The sequence below is a fragment of the Gobius niger genome, assembly GCF_951799975.1.
Source record: "Gobius niger genome assembly, chromosome: 6".
Taxonomy (NCBI): Eukaryota; Metazoa; Chordata; class Actinopteri; order Gobiiformes; family Gobiidae; genus Gobius; species Gobius niger.
Window position 1 is genome coordinate 29,380,869 of NC_136857.1, and position 18,692 is coordinate 29,399,560.

At 40.8% G+C, this 18,692-nt stretch overlaps 2 protein-coding genes across 3 annotated transcripts; both read left to right on the forward strand.

Moving 5' to 3' along the window:
- The first annotated feature begins 135 nt into the window (after positions 1-135).
- Positions 136-7,494, forward strand: LOC306964162 (vesicle-associated membrane protein-associated protein B/C-like). Of its 2 annotated transcripts, none has more exons than XM_079558088.1 (6): positions 136-403; positions 2,528-2,680; positions 2,757-2,860; positions 2,940-3,020; positions 4,792-4,974; positions 6,297-7,494. In XM_079558088.1, exons 1-6 carry the CDS (start codon positions 346-348, stop codon positions 6,435-6,437), a joined length of 720 nt encoding a protein of 239 aa, XP_079414214.1. In that variant the 5' UTR covers positions 136-345; the 3' UTR covers positions 6,438-7,494. The 2 variants fall into 2 exon arrangements, with proteins under 2 accessions (XP_079414214.1, XP_079414215.1); XM_079558089.1 differs by having other exon boundaries at positions 137-403; positions 4,843-4,974.
- A 946-nt stretch (positions 7,495-8,440) lies between these two features.
- On the forward strand, positions 8,441-17,434 carry LOC306964817 (charged multivesicular body protein 4b-like). The gene is made up of 5 exons (XM_079558970.1): positions 8,441-8,774; positions 11,282-11,456; positions 11,858-11,972; positions 14,188-14,314; positions 16,958-17,434. The coding sequence occupies exons 1-5, from the start codon at positions 8,594-8,596 to the stop codon at positions 17,020-17,022; spliced, it is 663 nt and encodes a 220-aa protein (XP_079415096.1). The 5' UTR covers positions 8,441-8,593; the 3' UTR covers positions 17,023-17,434.
- The last annotated feature ends 1,258 nt before the right edge of the window (positions 17,435-18,692 follow it).

Here is an 18,692-nt window from a genome sequence, read left to right on the forward strand (position 1 = left end):
TTTTATTTTATTTTATTTTATTTTATTTTATTTTATTTTATTTTATTTTATTTTATTTTATTTTATTTTATTTTATTTTATTTTATTTTATTTTTTATTTTTTTGACACCCACCCCTTGTTGTACGTCACATCCGTTCCGTACTTCCGTTACTGTTAGCTGTTAGCCTGTTAGCCCCGCGAGCAGCTGTCGGTGGCAGTCAGTCCCCCTTCACCGCCTCTCAGCCCCGTACCTCCCTCCTCCTCCGGCCGGGAGCTAACCTCAGGAGCCGCGGAGCTTTGTTCACGCCGGGTCTCGCCTCACCTGCCCGCGGGGGAAACCTGCCGTAGCCGCTGAAGCCCGGGACATGGCCAGACTGGAGCAAGTCCTGGTGCTGGAACCACAAAATGAGCTTCGATTCCGGGGTAACGCCACAGGACACACCCGGGAGACTGCCCACAAGTGTAGCCTAACACGTACAACACAATCAGCTGTTTTGTCTGCCTTGGGATTTTCATGTTTTCTTCCTTTTGTGAGTTTAAAGTGAGCGTTTTACAGGTTTAACGTTGATGCTAATGCTAAGTGCTAACTATCTTTGCAACGTCAGAGCAGGCCGACTATCAACAACCTGTTCGATATTTGCTCTTTCTTTTTATGAATTATTAATATGCACCTGATACTGCGATGGAATTGTATCTCTAGCCGTGGGTGATTTCGAGAAGTTACTATTCGAGTTTATTCCTCTCATACGGGCTTATGTTTTTAGCTTCTTTCACAATTTATTAATCTGAGACTTAGCAACAACGGTGAAACAATGTAAATTCCTTCGCAGCTTTTCTAAATTTAGGCTGGTTATGTGGCAAAGACTGGCTGAGCTGCTGCAGTGGACACTTTCAAATTCACACAATCACAATGTGTGGGAAATTTTGGAAGTGGATCAAGTCGGAGCTTGATCTCAAGAGTTGAATATTTTTGCCATTGAATTCAGAATTCAGGTGCCAATACAACTCTATGGGAGAGAAACAGTGTTTGAAATAAATTTCCAAAACTATAACATCCAAATGTTTTCCCTGATCATTATTTGACAGTGATTGGATTCACGAACCTGCCACATTATTTTCATGGCTGAAAGTCCTTTTCTTCTGACCAACATCACGCTCATGTTTTTGAATTTTGTCTCCACTTTTGGACGCCTTTATGAGGAAATAATTAGACCTTAAGTTCAAATGTGCTGGGAGAGAGGACTTTGAACTTTGTGACAGTTTTTGTTTCATGTGATTTGGCGCAGGAATTGCTGAGAAATTAGCAATAAAATAAGCTTTGTAATCTGCATTTTGAGCGTTCCCGCAGTAGGATTTCCAGTTAGACTATGGGCTCTTTAGAATGTTGTGATGTCGCGTGAACGCTGCCTATTTGTGTTTTATTGAAAGAAATCCATCTCATTTTCTATAGTTGGGCATAGAATAGAATACTGCATATGAGGATATAATGCGGTTTCAAAAGTGGCAATTTTCTTCAAATATGGCATCCTTTTTTAGTTTAAACCCACATCGTGTGACATTTTACGCAATAAAAAGAGTAAAAAGTAAATATTTTATTACAGATATTTCTATTGAAATACCTTAAACAAATGATCGTCTCCATGGAGATGTTGACTAAAGGCAGCTGACTATGAGATTTAAATAGGTTCAGTAATGATCCAAATCCATTCTTTGACTACCCACCGAGAATTTACATCCAACGTTTTGTTATTAACATGTAGCCAATGACTTCCCATAAGTATCTCGCTGTTGTGATGTTTTCTTGAACTATTTGTTGATTTATGCAAAATCGCCTTCACTCGGAGTCACATGTCATTTGCTCGTGACTCACTGGACTGTTCACTCCTATTTCTAATTCGTAACACCTCACAACACTCCTCAAAAAAGATTCACCCCCTCACCACGTAAACACACACATCTGCAAAGGACTCGCAGCAAAGTGGAAATATCAGAAGCAGACTAGCCTGGCTAACACCAGACTAAAATCACAAGTGATATTTAGTCTGGGGACCACCAATTCATTTTCTCGTAGGAGAGGTGTGGTTTACGATCGTCCATACTCGTTTATTGGGCGATACGAAAAAAAAAAAAAAAAGTCTCATGCGTTTGCACGTAGCCACAGCCAATCGTATCGTCGTATGAGATGACGTATGACGCACCCGCTGTAAACTTTTGACCTAAATTATTAGCAAAAGCTTGATCAAAAAATACCATCGTGTCTGCTGCCGTCACGTTGGATCCGTAAATAAACTTTTTTTTTATTATCCGTAAATAATCTACAAGCTTCCATATATCGAATAGCGCGTCATCGTCTTGCCGTCCCTCCTCGCTCTGTGATTGGTTCCCAAATCCACCGGAGATTTCGGCCATGGTCCCCAGGCTGTTGTGCAGTTCGAAATAATTCGAGCGCACACAGCAGCCTGGTGTTAGCCAGGTTAGAAGCAGACAACAATTACGCTCAAACTCTGGCCCTGACATCTCTGTTGTGCTGCCGTTGTGTGTGCCCAGGTCCTTTCACAGACGTGGTAACATCCACATTAAAGCTGACGAATCCTAGCGATAGAAATGTCTGCTTCAAAGTCAAGACCACGGCTCCACGCAGATACTGTGTGCGGCCCAACAGCGGAGTCATCAGCTCTGGCTCTTCCGTCAACGTGTCGGGTGAGTGCCACATTTACTCCCCGAGAATGTGAGCGATACCAGTTTTCCCGTTAAATCTCTTGTGTTCCTTGTTCAGTGATGCTGCAGCCTTTCGAATACGACCCGAATGACAAAAGCAGGCACAAGTTCATGGTCCAGTCCATCCTGGCTCCTGACAATATGGAGGATATGGAGGCGGTGGTAAGGACTACTGACTGTTGGAGCTGAAATCTCACTGTTGTGTCGTCCTGCCCCTGAATCTGTTCTGTCTTCTGTCCAGTGGAGGGAAGCGAGGCCCGAGGAGCTGATGGACTCCAAGCTGAGGTGTGCATTCGAGATGCCACTAGAGAGTGATCCAATTGTGAGTATTTTATATGGACAGCGTGGCATGTTTCATTATGAATGTGAAAACAGTGATTCTCCACTACGAATGCTGCACAAACGCTCTCAGGCTGAGTTACAATCATCACTACTCATCACGAATAGAGGGTGAATCGTGACATTCGTGGAAGATTTTTTTTGCCGGCCAAAAACTTCCTCAACAAATGTCACGAGCTGATGCGCTCTGTTAAGAATCCCATTAAGATGCGCAAAGTCATGTTACGAACGTCACAAATGACGGAAAAATGACGTTCGTAACGCATCGTGTCCACGTGCAAACTCAGTATTACGCAGGGTGTGACAGGCTTTGACGTGGCCCAGGACCATGGACTGGCCTGGGGCCGCAGTCTGGGGATCCTGCCGGCCACAAGGAGAGCTGTCTGCTTGGACAGCAGCCCATAGATAAGCCCTTGGCTCTGGCTGTGGAGGTAATATCAAGGTTCTGCTAAGAGCAACTAAACTCTTCCGGAGCTATTGGAAAGTTAGCATGCCAGATATTCCAGCTGCAGATACAGCTTTAATGTGTCACGTCACTTTGTCAAGTTAGCAGGCACCACTTCTGTTGTGTTTTCAGCTGTGAGAGGGGAAAACACGCCACAAATCACTATTTTCTATGGCTCAATCCGAAACCATCAAATTGTAGCCTCTAAGCACTAACACTAGCAACTAACTCCTTAACCTTTCATGGGGTCAACTGTTAGACCTCTATGCAGTTAGTGAACTAGAGCTTCAGCAGAATTTGAACAATCCGTCCGTCCTTAAACAGGGGAAGGGGAAGTGACATCACCAACAGCTGCTTTTCTTCTTCTTTAAAGTTATTGGTGGAGTGCAAGCCAAACAAAAGTGCATGTCGCCCCCTAGTGTCCAACAACAACATAGTGTCCAAACAAAGACATTTAAGGAAAAAAATAAATCCAAATGATCCAAACATTTCCCTTTAGTGTTATTTTATTTCAACAGCTGTTTCATAAAGCTACATTATGCAAATGATCCATGTGGCTTAAGTTTCTACTAAATGAAAACAAAAGCATTTAATCTGTTTCCTGAGTTTCCTCTTTAACACTGACATGTGACTGAGCTGTGGGGACGACAACATGGATTTATCACTTTTATAAAGTTTGGCTTGTGCAGAATCTTCATTTTTAATTATTATTATTTTTATTATTAAATGTGCTCCTGTCAATCAACAGTGGTTGCGCATGAATCACTCGAGGGTGGGGGCGAGGGGGGTGGGGTTTTTTGGCGCAGTGGCTTGTGGGATGGCACATAGCTCCTAATCACCGGTTAGTTAGCATCAGAGGTCCCTATGCTAAAGTGGCCATGATAGTTAGCATCAAGGCTCCTTTTCCTAACTACTTCCTAACTGACTTACCAATTCGGAGGCAACTTGCCATGGCGGACGCTGACGCACATCCGGTTTGGCGTAAGAGCTCTTAGCAATCTGCCCGTTTCGGAACCAGCCTCTGTCAGGAGAGCCATAGAATCACAGCTAGCAATGGTTGCTATGAGGTTTGATTGGACAATGACCATTTTGGGGCAGGATTTTGCGAAGGGTCATTTGCTCACTCCCAGCATATTGTAGATCCACTTTTTTTTAGCTCCATATTTATCTCTCAACACATTTGTTTACTACAATTTTCCATCAGGCACACACTTCTCATTCCACATTCCATTTATTCATTTTATTATTCTTGTTTTTATTCACCTTTCATTCTCATCCACACCTTGTCATCCACCCCCCCTCCCCACAGCCCGAGGCCGACAGCACCCAAACCTTGTCTTCCTCTGCCTCCCCCTCTAAGAGCGATCCCGCGTCGCAGCGCTGGGTGTTCAGTTCCTCCATGGACGACGAGGAGAGGAAGAAGATCCTGGAGGAGTTCAAGAGGCTGCAGGCTGAGGTGCAGCGGCTAGAGAACGACAACAGGCAGATCCGGGTGAGACACAGCCGGGTGAACGGGGGCCAGAGGCGGCAGCTTAACACTTCCTGTTCTTCCAAAATAAAAGCCTGTATTTCCCACAGCGGAGGGAGCATTATTGTGAAAGAGTGTAGGTGGGGGGTATTCAAGTAAAAGTTCCACATTCATACAAAACCAAAGGGATTAGTCCGTTTTGCTCCAGGATATTTGGCTTGTAAGCGCTCCTTATACAGTCCTTATAGATGTTCTCAAAGCAGCGCTGCATGTCCTGTTCATGCATGCCTAAAACATGTGTGAAACATGTTGGGGATTGCAAACCGAACTGAAAGAAATGTGTAGTCTGTGCTCAGCTTGCATCAGTTTTATCAAAGCCATCGGCAAAATCTCTTAAATATGGTTTTAGAATTTTGAGTGACTTATCAGTTTAATGACGTTTTCAAAATGTGATTCATTTGTCATTGTCATTTTTATTTTATTTACTAGGCCCGTGGTTCCCAACCTTTTTTCCTGGAAGCCCCCCCTTACGCGTGCTGTAGATTGGCCGCGACCCCCCCAGTCCAAAACTGTGGCCCCCACAAATGTATCAAAACATGAAAATAATTGCTGATGCATAGTTATTTCAAACAGATGAACTGAAATTGGAGTGTTTAAAGCACCTGTAGTCCTTACTCAGTCATACTTGATGTTTTTATTTTGCTCAAATAATATTATTTCTGACCTGATCCCTCTGATCAGCAGTGTTAATTTTGAAAACATATTTTAGTTTAGTTTTAGTCTTAGTCTTTTGATTAAAATGTAATTTAATTTGAGTCGAGATTTAGTCAAAAAAAAGCTTTTCAATTTGAGTCTAGTTTTAGTCGACTAAATTTAAGACTAATTTAGTCGACTTTGCATTTATAATATTCATTATAATCCTATTTAATCAAGGTCCTCGACTTAATGGAGCTGCTCCACATGAACAAAGCTCAGAGCTGTTCATTTGGCAGTGAATTTAAATGATATGAGGCTCTTTCAAACTGTCAATAGAAGTTTGGATGATTTTAATCTCTCCTTTTCCTTTTTATTTAGTCTTATTTTAGTCGACTAAAATATCTGGACATTTTAGTCTCATGAGAAACTTTTAATTCAGTTTTAGTCCAATTTTAGTCGGCAAAAAATATCACTTTGACTAAAATTAGGACTAAATATTTTAGTTGATGAAATTAACACTGCTGACCAGGCAAAGCTCTGGGCCCAACATGCAATCATAGGCGCCCCCCATGTTGGGAAGCACTGCACTAGGGAGTAAATTTAACCTGATCTATTTGTTGATGCTAATCTCCTCCTGCCTTGTATTCCAGGAGAATAACGGCCTCAGGAGGAGACAGCCGGCCTCCTCGTCTCAGGCCGTAGCGTCCCTCCAGGGTGACTCCATGACCGGGCGGATCCTGTGCATCGTATTCTTTATCATCGGAGTCTTTGTGGGCAAAATGGTCCTGTAGCCTCCTCGCCTCCGGCCTTCTCAACAACACACGGCCACGCTCCCAAACGGCCCGACGGAGGAGGAACCATCAGCCGCCGCAGTTACGAGGACACGCGATCTGATATCTTTTTTGCTTTTGTTTTGTTTGTTTCAATTTCATTTTTAACATTATCGGCAATAAATATTGACAGGAAATGGCTGGACGTATGTTTCTTATCCTAGAAAAGGCTGTTTGCGAACTTGACGTCGTCGTCGTCGTGCCCCAACTCGCACACAGGGCTGTAGTGGCTCGCGGTTTTTATGCTGGTTGAATGTCCAGAAATCATTTAAAGTGCATATGACAGGATGAAAATTTCAAAAAGTGTTGAGAGATCCCTGTTGTTGTTATTTTTTTGTGTTTCAACTTTTTGTTTTGTTTAGCTTCATGAAATTGCCACTTCACTGTAGGAATGAACCTGTCATATGCATTTTAATGTCAATATTATTCAGTATCTTAAGGCACAAACTTGTTAAATGAGCTGGTGGGTTCTGCATGTTGATTTTCTTATTTCAGGGGCGACTTCTTGGCTGGTGTGAGTGAATGTTGTAAAGCTATAAAGGGTTTGGTCAAAATACGAAAGTCTAGTTATGAAAGGACTTCCTGTATGTTCAAGTCGTGACTCGTTAAATACCGTAACTCCAATGCTGTTTCATGACCCCCCCACCCCACCCCCCACCCTAAAAACAAACAAAAAGTAATTTAAAGTATTGTCCTAGTTTGCGATCCTGTCACGGAAACCTTAATAAATCACTTTATTTTGTGGGTGTGTTCAGCTCAGTCCATGTAAATTTGCCGGTTGCAAAGACCTTTGAGCTTCTTCATGACTGTACAACACTGTGCTTTGGTTTAATGAAATCTTCACTTGCACTATACGGAATATGCTGTCTGTATCGACTGACCTCGACTTTTCATTTTGAGTGTTAAATTATATCCGAGACCATAATCACAAATACGAGATGTTTCTTCTGAAACCGCTTTTTTCTTTTTTTTTCTTGTCCAACTCAACTGTGGCATTTGTGATAAACCATTTATCTCTCATATATCTTAATTAAACGACATTTTCCCAGAGTTTGACTTTTTGAATTTTGAATATGAGTGAAGAGGAATTTCAGTATAAAAATGCTTATCTCCATGTTTGGCTTAAATTAGCGATTATTGTTTTTGTGGCTATTTCAAAACCATTTGAGTGTCTCTGCACTTAAGGTCAACGTATTGGAATCAAATATTGATTGATAATTGTTAAGTGGATTTATTCACAACTACTGAAACATTGAAAAATTGTAAAAAAAAAAAAAAAAAAAAAAAAATAGTTTGAGTCTCAAGGCGATTATCCAATCAGAAATCAGAATGAGCCCCGCACTCCTGAAATTGTTTTTTCCCCTTTCCTGAAGTGATAAGATACTGTACATCCAATTATAAACAATTGTTTTGGTCACATAGCCTATTTAGTGTATTGTCTACAGTTACATTACACACACACACACACACAAACGCGAAATGGCGCCACAACGCTACAAAAAAAAGCAAAAATTCGATTTAGAAAAAGCAATTACATCGTGACAAAAATGTGTATTAGCTTTTAGATCAGGCGTTGCACTGGCCGGCTGTGAACTCAGTTTTAATAAGCTTTTAGATTTGAGTAAAACTGGAGAAAATATGTTCGGTTCAGGTGGTGGTTAAGAGGTTAATATATTTATTTTTATGTAGTTTTTGTTTTATTACCGGTAACTTTTGTCATCATTTCGTTAGTCTTGCATTACCGTGCGTGTCCAGCAGATGGAGGTAGAGCAGCTAAACACATCGATACAGTATCACAGAGATGAGTAAACGTCCTGATTAATTCATGCATATTTTTTTATCTCCGAAAATTCGCTACATGGAATAATAATAAGATTAATAATACATATATATATTGATATACATAAAACATTTTTTTTACAACAGCCTTTATTTAAATACGCCGTGACGTAGTCAGGCCTTTTACGGAAGTACCAGCCCAAAAAACGTCAACAAGCCAAACGAGCCCTCCCCAGCCTCCGAGCGCTGTCATCGCCGTGACATAACGACCAAACGAGGACACTTTAACCCCTAGAGAGATTACATTTCAATAGTTTGGGTGCATAGGCGTCGCAGAGATGGCGCTGATCGCTAAAATGTTCGGCGCAGGGAAGTCAGGCAAGGGACCGTCCACACAGGAGGCGATCCAGAAACTCCGAGACACCGAGGAGATGCTCAGCAAGAAGCAGGAATTCCTGGAGAAGAAGATCGAGCACGAGCTGCAGCTGGCCAAGAAGCACGGCACGAAAAACAAACGGGGTGAGCCAGTGAAATGTGAAAATGTAACGCATTGTCCCTTCTATGTCCGTATTTACCGTCCTTCTCTGTGCGTAATGTTAGCATGTTAGCTGTTGCCATGGATAAGGGATGCAGATGTGGTAGAGTTACCTGAGACACGGATGCCACCTGTCAGTGTCAGTGTTGCACAAGTTAATAATGCCCAGTAATGACATAGTAATTCATCATGGTTACTTATTACTCATCCATTTAGGACACACAACTGCCATTCACTGTAATATGATTGATCAACCCTAACCCACAGTATTTTAAGTATAGTTTGTAGTCATATGGAAACAGGACTGCACCATCCCCATTATGACCGATTACTTCCATCCTATAGAGTATTCCTTTAGAGGCAGATTTGTTTCTCTATATATATTTTATATTTTTTGTCTCTTTATTGATGTTGCTCTTTATTTGTTTTCACTTCATCTTTGGAAATGGGTTAGTCCTATCTGGTTTAGACCTTTGTGTGTATTTATTATCAGGTCCAAATTACCGTACAGTTTTATGGGAAGCAATGAAGATAAGAGCTTATTGGTCAACAGTTGATTGTGTGTAAAGCAGGCATGTCACTTTCATGAAAAGTTGGAGTGATATCTTTCAGGCTCTATCAAAGGCCCTATTTATTATTATTTTTTGTAAAGAACAATATAATAAATACAATATATACAATATATTTTTCTCTACGTACCAAGTTTTGATGCCTGTAGGTCCAGATGAGCATCGTCTCCATAACACCGTCCAGCTCCTGCCCTCTGGACGCAAATACTGGACATACCGGTTTAAACACAAGTTCTTTGTCAGCTATTGCCATCCTCAAAAAGTTACCTCACTACTTTATTTGTCATCCCTTGTTTAATGTTTTTGTGCTGAATGTTGTAGTGTTGACGTGACATTCTAGTTTAGTTTATTTGAGCAATTCCAAGTTCCAAGTTGTTAGAAAAAAGAAACGAAACACAATAAAAGGGAGTAGGTCGAAGCAAACGATGCTTATTTATGCCTATTTACATACTTTACAACTGCCGTTCTTTTACATTCCGGTTTGTTCTCTGAGACCAGCTCATTATGGTACAATTAAGATATACACAACCATAATCAACACATGGTTAAGGATGTAGATACATAACCATAATCAAACATAGGAAATAAGTTTACATAGTCTTCTGATGTATAGAATCAGGTTTAGAAGATACTGTCTTACATTCTGTGGAAACAAATTCCCTGGATGGAACAATGAAGAATCTATCCAGCTCTAATTTTAAATAGCTAGTTCATTCCTAACTTTCCTAACGCCATAGCTATCCCAATTTTTCACAGGGTTGAGTTTATAAGCACGTTGTACAACTTTCAGGGAGTGATACTGTCACAATAGTGTAACAACAGTAGCGCGCTCGTTCCCTATCGATAAAAAGGCTTTGTAAATAGATGTGCAAGCGCAGTGCACACAAAGTTCTGTTTTTAATGTCTGTTTTTAACCCAAAACTAGCTGAATAGAACAAGCTAGTGCTGCTAAGAAACCAGAGGCCAAGAGATTATTTATGGATGTAAGGGAAGGTGATACAGTGGGGAAAAAAGTCTACGGGAAACTGACCAAATACTTTTTCTCCCTCTGTATATGAATGTTAGTTGGTGTGAGAGCAGATGGTGGAGATCGAGAGGGAGGATGCTACATTTCTCTTGGGTTTGTTGTAGAGAAGTGCTGCTCACCACTGCATTGTGGTCGTCTGAACCAAATGCATGTTGCAATTTCTTGGCAACCACAAAACCCGGGCTGAGAAGGGGTGCCGCCGTTGTCCACTATGTTGAAGGCACAACGTTTGTTCTTCATTCTTTGATTCCCTAAAACAGAATGTCGCTAATTTTTGATCTTTCATCTGGCATTCAGAGGAATCCTTAAAGGAACAGGCCACCGTTTTTCCATACTGAGATATGTTCTTACCCGAGCTTAGACAAGTTGGTACGTACCTGTCTGGTCTTTGTGCCCGTGAAAGAGCGTGGTCGCTTCCAACTTCACCTTGGAACTTGGAACTATAGGAATACTTTAGGAGAGGCCAAATGCTAACAACATCTTTGGTCGTTTTGCGTGACTGAGTGCACGCACAAAGACCAGACAGGTACGTATCAACTCGTCTAAGCTCAGGTAAGAACATATCTCAGTTTGTGAAAATGGTGGCCGGTTCCTTTAATGAAATCCCATGGTTGCTGATTGTCGCCATTTTACGTTAGTTTATACTTTCTCCATAATGGCAAAAATATGAATCTCTCTGTACATTTTTAAGGCATCATTTATTTATTTCACAATTATTCACTAATTCAGAGAGTAGCACCGCCTTGTGACATCAACAGGTGGATCTCTTGAAATGGTCACAGACTGAATATCCAGGAGTCGTCTAAAACATGCATGACCCAACATAAGTACTTTTAAGATCTCGCTCCCTTTTGTGCATCTCGACGTTCATGCTCTGCTCTGTGCATTTGTGCAGCGGCGATCCAGGCCCTGAAGAGGAAGAAGCGATATGAGAAGCAGTTGGAGCAGATCGACGGGACACTGTCCACCATCGAGTTCCAGCGCGACTCTCTGGAGAACGCCAACACCAACACCGAGGTCCTCAAGAACATGGGCTACGCCGCCAAGGCCATGAAAGCAGCCCACGACATGTGAGTGCACTACCAATAATAAAGTATATTTGAATTATCAAACAAACTGAACACGTTGATACAATCATGTAAAATTTCAAATTGTTGACGACAGAAGACAATTGAATGTAAAAGAATATTGTCATGATGCAAAACGTTTCTCAGTTCAGTGCAGGTAAATGTAAAGTAATTACACTCCGTAGCTGGTCTCTTCTAAGTTTCAAAAAGCCGGGGGATAATGTGTGCCCCTGTCTCATCCCCATGCACTGTCAGGTTTTGGAGATAGTAAATCTCAACACAAATGGATGGAGCAAAGGTGCCGATATCAGAGGGCGCTGTATGTTGTGAAGCAGCAGAAATAGGACGCATTATTGACCACTCGGTGCATGACACTTGATCCGCGCCTGTATTTATGTTTCCAGGGACATCGACAAAGTGGACGACCTGATGTCGGACATTTCCGAGCAGCGTGAACTGGCACAGGAGATCTCAGACGCCATCTCCAAACCCGTGTCCTACGGAGAGGACTTTGATGAGGTCAGTCAGACACGTCGATCTTGATTTCTATTTACAAACAGTGGTGGTCATAGTACTCCATTTTATTACTTGAGTAAAAGTAGTTTCTTGTCAGTAGTACAAATCAGTTTAAATAATACAGAAATCAACTTTATGGCTTCAAAAACATGAACATTGTGCCTGAATTCCCTCCCTGTATGGCAACATTGCGGGGACGAACTTTCTTCCTTCTTGGCGTCAGTGGCATTTAGCACTACATATTTCACAGCGCCACCTACTGTTGTGGAGAGTACATTATTAGGCTTTTGAAAAGAACAAAACACATGGCCAGGTTTACTTCTTACTGTAGAGCCTTTGAAAGTATTTGTAGCGGCCAAAATGCCCTGTGCAGTGTCCGCTCTGGCTGTAGTGTTTTAAGGCGTCTCGGACGCGCGTCTTCCAACAAAGTTCATGAAATATACTGTGTTCCAAAGAGTTTATTGGCATTACCTTCAGCCATCCACAAACCACAACATACACAGGAGATTCCACAGCCAATAGACGCGGTCGAAAAACTGTGTACCTCTACACTGCAACACCTGCGTGCCCTTCCCCCTTATATAGGGCAGGTAATCAATCACATATGATACACACAGCGCCACACAGTGGCAGGAGGCTAAAACAGATAAAAAGGCATATATGGCTCCAACAGTATTCAATATGTAATGGAGTAAAAGTCAAAGGTCCTCAACAAAAATACTATTAAAGTAATGCACAGATCCTCAAAAATGCTACTTAAATGGACTATACGGAGTTTAAAAATGTTAAAATGAAGTATTTTCCTCCCCCTACATGTTTCAACAATGTCCTAAGGTGTAGAATGAGCCCAGACATATTCACTGGAACTGCCTCTAAAATCCTGCACTGTCACTCAAAAAGGTGTTAAAGCAGTACTAAGTAACGTGTTTACCTTAATAAATCCTTTTCGTAGTCCCTGTGGGGGTAATACAAGTGTTTATGGGATGATTGGAGGGTCTTTCATCTCCCCCTGGTGTCTCTGGCCAGAAAACCATGTTTGCAACTTGACTGCCACCGGTGCGGAGAAAGCAAAACACACTAATGTAATCACAAAGAAGAAGCTAACATGCTAACGGGAAAAGCTAGCTGCGGGCTAACGTCACTATAAACAGTATTTACAGCCAAGTTTGAGTGAAAAAAAATATTTCCATTGTATATTTTGGATGCACAGTAACCCTCTCTCCCTTCGCCTTTCCTGTCAGCGTAGTATTTACTCTCCAAGACAATTAATAAGTAAAAAAATCGTAACTTGCTACTACCTCTGCAGTTGCGCTTATAGCCTCTAGGGGGAAGAGTTACTTAGTACTGCTTTAATTCGGGTCTGAAGTGCCGTCATGCACGAGCTGAATATAGAAGCTGCAGTTACACGTATGACCTGAGGTAGCAGTAGTGAGAATAAAATGGCTAACTTGCATCTAGCCCCTTTAAAGTGTAACTGCGCTTTATCATACATAAAAAACTAACAAATGTGTAAAGTCCCCCAAACAAAACATACTGCACTTAATAAGTAATGTCAAAGGAAAAGTTAAGTAAGTGTGCTTAAAGTCCAATAACACAGTACTATATATTTATAATGTTTTTCATATTTTGCAGAGCAACCTTTTTATTGTGGAAATACTGATTTGTTTCATTTTAAAAGCAAAAAAACCTTGCTTAAACTAATACTGTTAGTAAAAGGCAGATGTTTTAAATCTTCTTCAGCTCAAACAACATACACGTTTCTATATTGCGTACTTCTCTCCGATCTCCAAACCAGCTGCTGTTACCGCCACAGAACTGAAAGTGGAACTGGCGACTGGAAAGCCCCATGATGAGAACCGTCATTGACATTATTGAAATTGCCATTACCAAAGCCCCACTGTTATCATTTTAACTTCAGAGCGACAAGAAGCCTCCAAAAGAAAGAAGCAAAAATATCCTCAACGCAGTAACGCTACTACCATACACAAACATGCAGTATTCACTCAAAATGCCTACAGAGGATCCTGTTTGCTGCAATCACTGATATACTTTATGGTATGTGTATATATGTTATGGTTGGGAAGCAATAACCTTCGCGGTATCAAGATAAATGGTTTGGGTAGAGTAGATAAAACATTAGGCGTAAGGATGACTGTTAGCACTGATTTGCCCCAGAGGATGTTGAAGCTCTTTCTCATCACTGCTCTCCCTCTCTCAGGATGAGTTATTGGCTGAGTTAGATGACCTGCAACAGGAGGAGCTGGACAAAGACCTGCTGGAGGTCGGAGGCCCAGAGACCACACCTCTGCCCAACGTGCCTTCAACGTCTCTACCTAACAGACCAGGTCACAGCGCACATTTATCTACCAAACGTTCAGTTTTTGAAAGCACCGTTCTGTGTTGTTAATATCTTGTTAATTATGCTTAGTTCGGACCCAGCTTTGCAGCATTACATTTTTTAATGAGTAACTGAATGACTCAGAGACCAGAGCGCTGGACTAATATGGTCGTATCTCCTGGTTCTTGTCAGGACTCGAGCAGCAGCGTTCTGGATGCTCTGCAGCTCTGACAGTGAGCAGCCGTTACAATAGTCTAACCTGCTGGAGACAAATGCATGGATAAGTCTCTCTAAGTCTGGTTTTGACACTATTTCTCTGATCTTAGCCATGTTTTTCAGATGGTAAAAAGCTGCTGATGTTATTGCTTTGATGCGGCTGTTTAAGTTCAGGCCTGAATATAGAAACCACAGAAATCACAGATATGCTGTTAGCTTTCTCAGCCTCTTCCATTTTTAGATGCTAATTTGTATCTAAAGTAAAATTTCAAAAGACCTGTACATTCATTAATGATTTCTAACTAGGCTTTGACCTCACCTAAATGTGGTCAGTGGGTTGACAACAGCTGAAAACATCTGTATCGTTCACAATTTGTAACGTTTGACAGTTAATAACTGCTGGCTGAGGAGAGAAAAGAGCAACAAACTGGAGAATTCTTTAGTGATTTCACATAGAGCTGACTTTATTACAGACGACACTCCCAAAATCAGAGTCTGTGCTGGATTTAACCAGAGCTTAATGTTGTTAGTGCTGCAGCGTCTGCAGTGTTTACAAGATACAGGCTAATGTTGCTAATTTAAAGTTGCTAAAGTTGCTAACTAGCCGCTAACTCACGGCTAACAGTTCTGGCGATTTTTATGCTGTTTTATGCCCAGGGGTTTATTCATCTGAAAAACTAACCCAGCGACTAAAACGTGCTCAGAAAATCAAAAATGAAGAGATGCAACATGTCCATAATGAGCTGCAGCAAAACAATCAAAATGCTGTAGCTACTAGCTAAGTTGAGAAAATCTACTGTGGTAAAGGTGAAAAGAGACCATTTAGCTGCAGTAATAAATAACCATCTCAATACTATTGTTAAATAAAAATACATTAATGAATAAAGCACAGGCATTGAGGAGCTTTTGGACATGGGCTTTTCTGCCTATGATGGACAGTGCAATAAAATTAAAAATGATTTTGAATGAAAAATAAAATGGCATCTGTGCAATTCTGATATGACTTCTCTTAAAAGTGTAGCAACTTTACTCAAGGAACTGTAAATGAGTAAATTAACTAATTTCAAATCAATCTGCTGTGAAAAAGTCAGTCTATAACCCGTCTATTCACTTCAAAAAGTATGTTGAAGAAAATGCCTTGTACTCGTATCAGTATTCGGTATCGGCAAGTACTTAAACCAAAGTACTCGTACTCGTATCGGTTTTAGAAAGTGGTATCAGTGCATCCCTACCAGTTTTCTTCAGTTTGACAAATTTTGTGATATTTATAGTTTTACTTCCTTATTGGGCACGGACAGGAAGTGACATGAAGTGAAGACGTTTTCTTTACAAGTTAAAGATTCTTCTCAGACCAGTGTTTTTTTCTTCCCGTACCCGACTGGTTCGACTGCACACTTTATGCAGTCATCCTCAGAGTTGGTCACAGGATGTTGCTGTGAAAGGTGTGTGAAAGCTTAAGGGCCCATGAGACCCTAAACCGGAATGAGGGGGGCCTTTTTGCTCGCAGAAAGTGTGCAGTCGAAACTGTCAGGTATAGAAAAAACTACACTGGTGCGATTTAAAAGAAAACATTTACAAGTATTGGAAAAATACACTGAGCAGGCTAACGAACGCTGAAAAGTTTCCCGGAGTAGCCGACATGCTAACTGTCAGTCTAAGTTAGGATCGAACACTGATTCTCCTTTTTATTACTAGATAGTAGTTGTTGAACCAGGAAGAATAGTGAAGGGAGACTTTACATAAGCTGTTATAGATCATTATAGCGTTTTGGAACCAACAAGATTAACCTCCTAACTCCCACCTGAACCGAGAGGATCTTTTTCATCACGTCATCACATTTTTTTTCCATCATTATTTTTTTTTTACTTTTTTGTCATTTTATTGTCATTTTTTGTCACATTTTCGTCATTTTTTTTCGTCAAATTTTTTTTATCACATTTTTGTCATTTTTTGTCCATTTTTTGTATTTTTTTTGTCAAATTTTTATCACATTTTTGTTATTTTTTTGTCACATTTTTGTCATTTTTTTTGTCATTTTTTGTCACATTTCTGTCATTTTTTGTCACATTTTTGTCAATTTTTTTTGTAATTTTTTTGTCACATTTTGTCACATTTTTGTCACATTTTTGTCATTTTTTTGTCACATTTTTGTCAATTTCTTGTGACATTTTTGTGACATTTTTGCCACTTTTTCATCAATTTTTCATCACTTTTTTGTCAATGTTTTCTCACTTTTTTGTCACATTTCCATCATTGTTTTCGTCTCAGTTTTGTTGCTATTTTCCCCGCTTTTTTCCAGAAGCTTTTGGACTGGGGTAAAGCCAAACTGGAGAGAATGTGCTCGGTTCAGGTGGGAGTTAAGGGGTTAAAAGTTGGTGTAACTGGGCGAGCTAATGCATCGTTACTCAAACTTGTCCACTTTTCCTCCGAACAGCCAAGAAAGACGAGGACGAAGACGACATGGAGGGCCTGCAGCGCTGGGCTCTGGAGGCCATGTAACTCTTCCAAGCATCCAAACCTGCTTGATGCTTTTACACTGCGGATGAGAGAGGAGAGACTGGACACGGAGAGCTGCTCGAGCCTGTTCCCTGGTTTATTTCTCTGTCCCAGCCCTTCAGGAGCTCTCACCTTATGTTTTAACCCTTTGTGTCTAATCCAATACTAGCATCACAATGCCCCTTTTTCCTTGGACTCATTAAGCCCCCGCTGATGTGAAAAATGGCAGCTCGTGGACCTTTTTTAAGAATTATGAGGGAAAATTTGGCGATGTATGACAAGAGATAGTGTTATTCTGCACATATTGTACTGTTATATGCTTTTCATCTCCTCTTATGAAAATATTTATGATAGTCGCTCGTTGGTTCTTGAACGCTCACCGCAATTATCCCCCCATAAATGTGATTTAACCTGGAAAGAACCTCACAAATTGGCAAGTTTTGAGCAATATGGTTAATTTAACATAATCATTTTTATCAGACACGAAGTTCATTAAATGCAACTTGATTGAAGGAGAAGAGTTAGTTTCGCACAACTTAAGTTAAAGGTACACTGCGTAACATTTTGGACTACACTGTTGCCATCAGTACAAAACTTGCTCCTAATGACCAGCTCGACAGAAAATGCTATTTCTGCAGTGAGAAATCAAAGAATGGATTTGGATGGGAACCTAACCTGTTTAAATCTCAAATTCTGCTGACGTTAGTCGACATCTCCATGGAAACGAGCTAGAGACGCACCCACTCCCGGTAAAGTTATGTCATGTCTTAAGAGAGCTGAGCCGCTCACAGCAAAATCACATGTTTGTTTGAGGTATTTTTCAATGCTGAAAATATCTGTCACAAAATAAAAGCTTGTATTTAAAAAAAAAATTTGGGGGGGGGTAAAATTCTACGCGGTGTAGCTTTAAGGCTAAATGATTTGGTGCAATACATTGTTATACAGTATTATTGCGTCCTTTATGAACAGCTTCATTTTGAGTTTCCTGGACAAGATACTTTTGCAGACTGTTGTCACGCTAGTCATGACAGGGCATCCAGCATAAACTCAATTCACAAATTGTTCAGTATTTAGCTTAGATTTTTATTATAGATTGACATGGCTGGAAAGAACAAACGTTTGACCTGAAATGTGTCAATTACAGTATAAAACAATACAGACAACATTAGAAGAAAAACAGTCAAGACCTATAAAACAATCTAAAAGCTCGAGGGATTTGTTGTTGTGCTGCTCTTCTTGGCTGCAAACGGTCTGTAGCATCTGAGCTGGTATCCGGTGGAGGGAGGCCTGAGTAGTAAAGGCGTGCAGAGGAGAGGATGTTCTGGAGGGTGCGCAGCGTGGCCTCATTTTTGTACAATTTGTACCACCTTCCAGAAATTTGTACCGATACATGAATCTCACGCTAAAATGGCCAATGTACGCAGACCACAGTTTGAGAACCACTGTGCAACCACTCCCCTCATTTTTTGGAATTCTGAACAAATGAAGCACTGGTTTGAATAAGCTACTGTATGACCCGTGTTTTAAACCCAATGTTTCTGTTCCTATTGTTGTCTTCATTTAAGACAGTCCTTGGAGTTTTGTGTGAATATATTCCTACATGTCCTGATTTTTAAGTATTGTTTGAGTTGTTTTGATTGGAGTGTTGGCAGCATGCAAAGGTGTATGACTGA

Coding starts and splice junctions, on each gene's coding strand:
- LOC306964817 (XM_079558970.1), top strand. CDS start 8,594: ATGGCGCTGATCGCTAAAATGTTCGGCGCAGGGAAGTCAGGCAAGGGA. Junction 8,775..11,281: donor CGGCACGAAAAACAAACGGG/GTGAGCCAGTGA, acceptor GCATTTGTGCAG/CGGCGATCCAGGCCCTGAAG. Junction 11,457..11,857: donor ATGAAAGCAGCCCACGACAT/GTGAGTGCACTA, acceptor TTATGTTTCCAG/GGACATCGACAAAGTGGACG.
- LOC306964162 (XM_079558088.1), top strand. CDS start 346: ATGGCCAGACTGGAGCAAGTCCTGGTGCTGGAACCACAAAATGAGCTT. Junction 2,861..2,939: donor TGGAGGATATGGAGGCGGTG/GTAAGGACTACT, acceptor TCTTCTGTCCAG/TGGAGGGAAGCGAGGCCCGA. Junction 3,021..4,791: donor CACTAGAGAGTGATCCAATT/GTGAGTATTTTA, acceptor CCCTCCCCACAG/CCCGAGGCCGACAGCACCCA.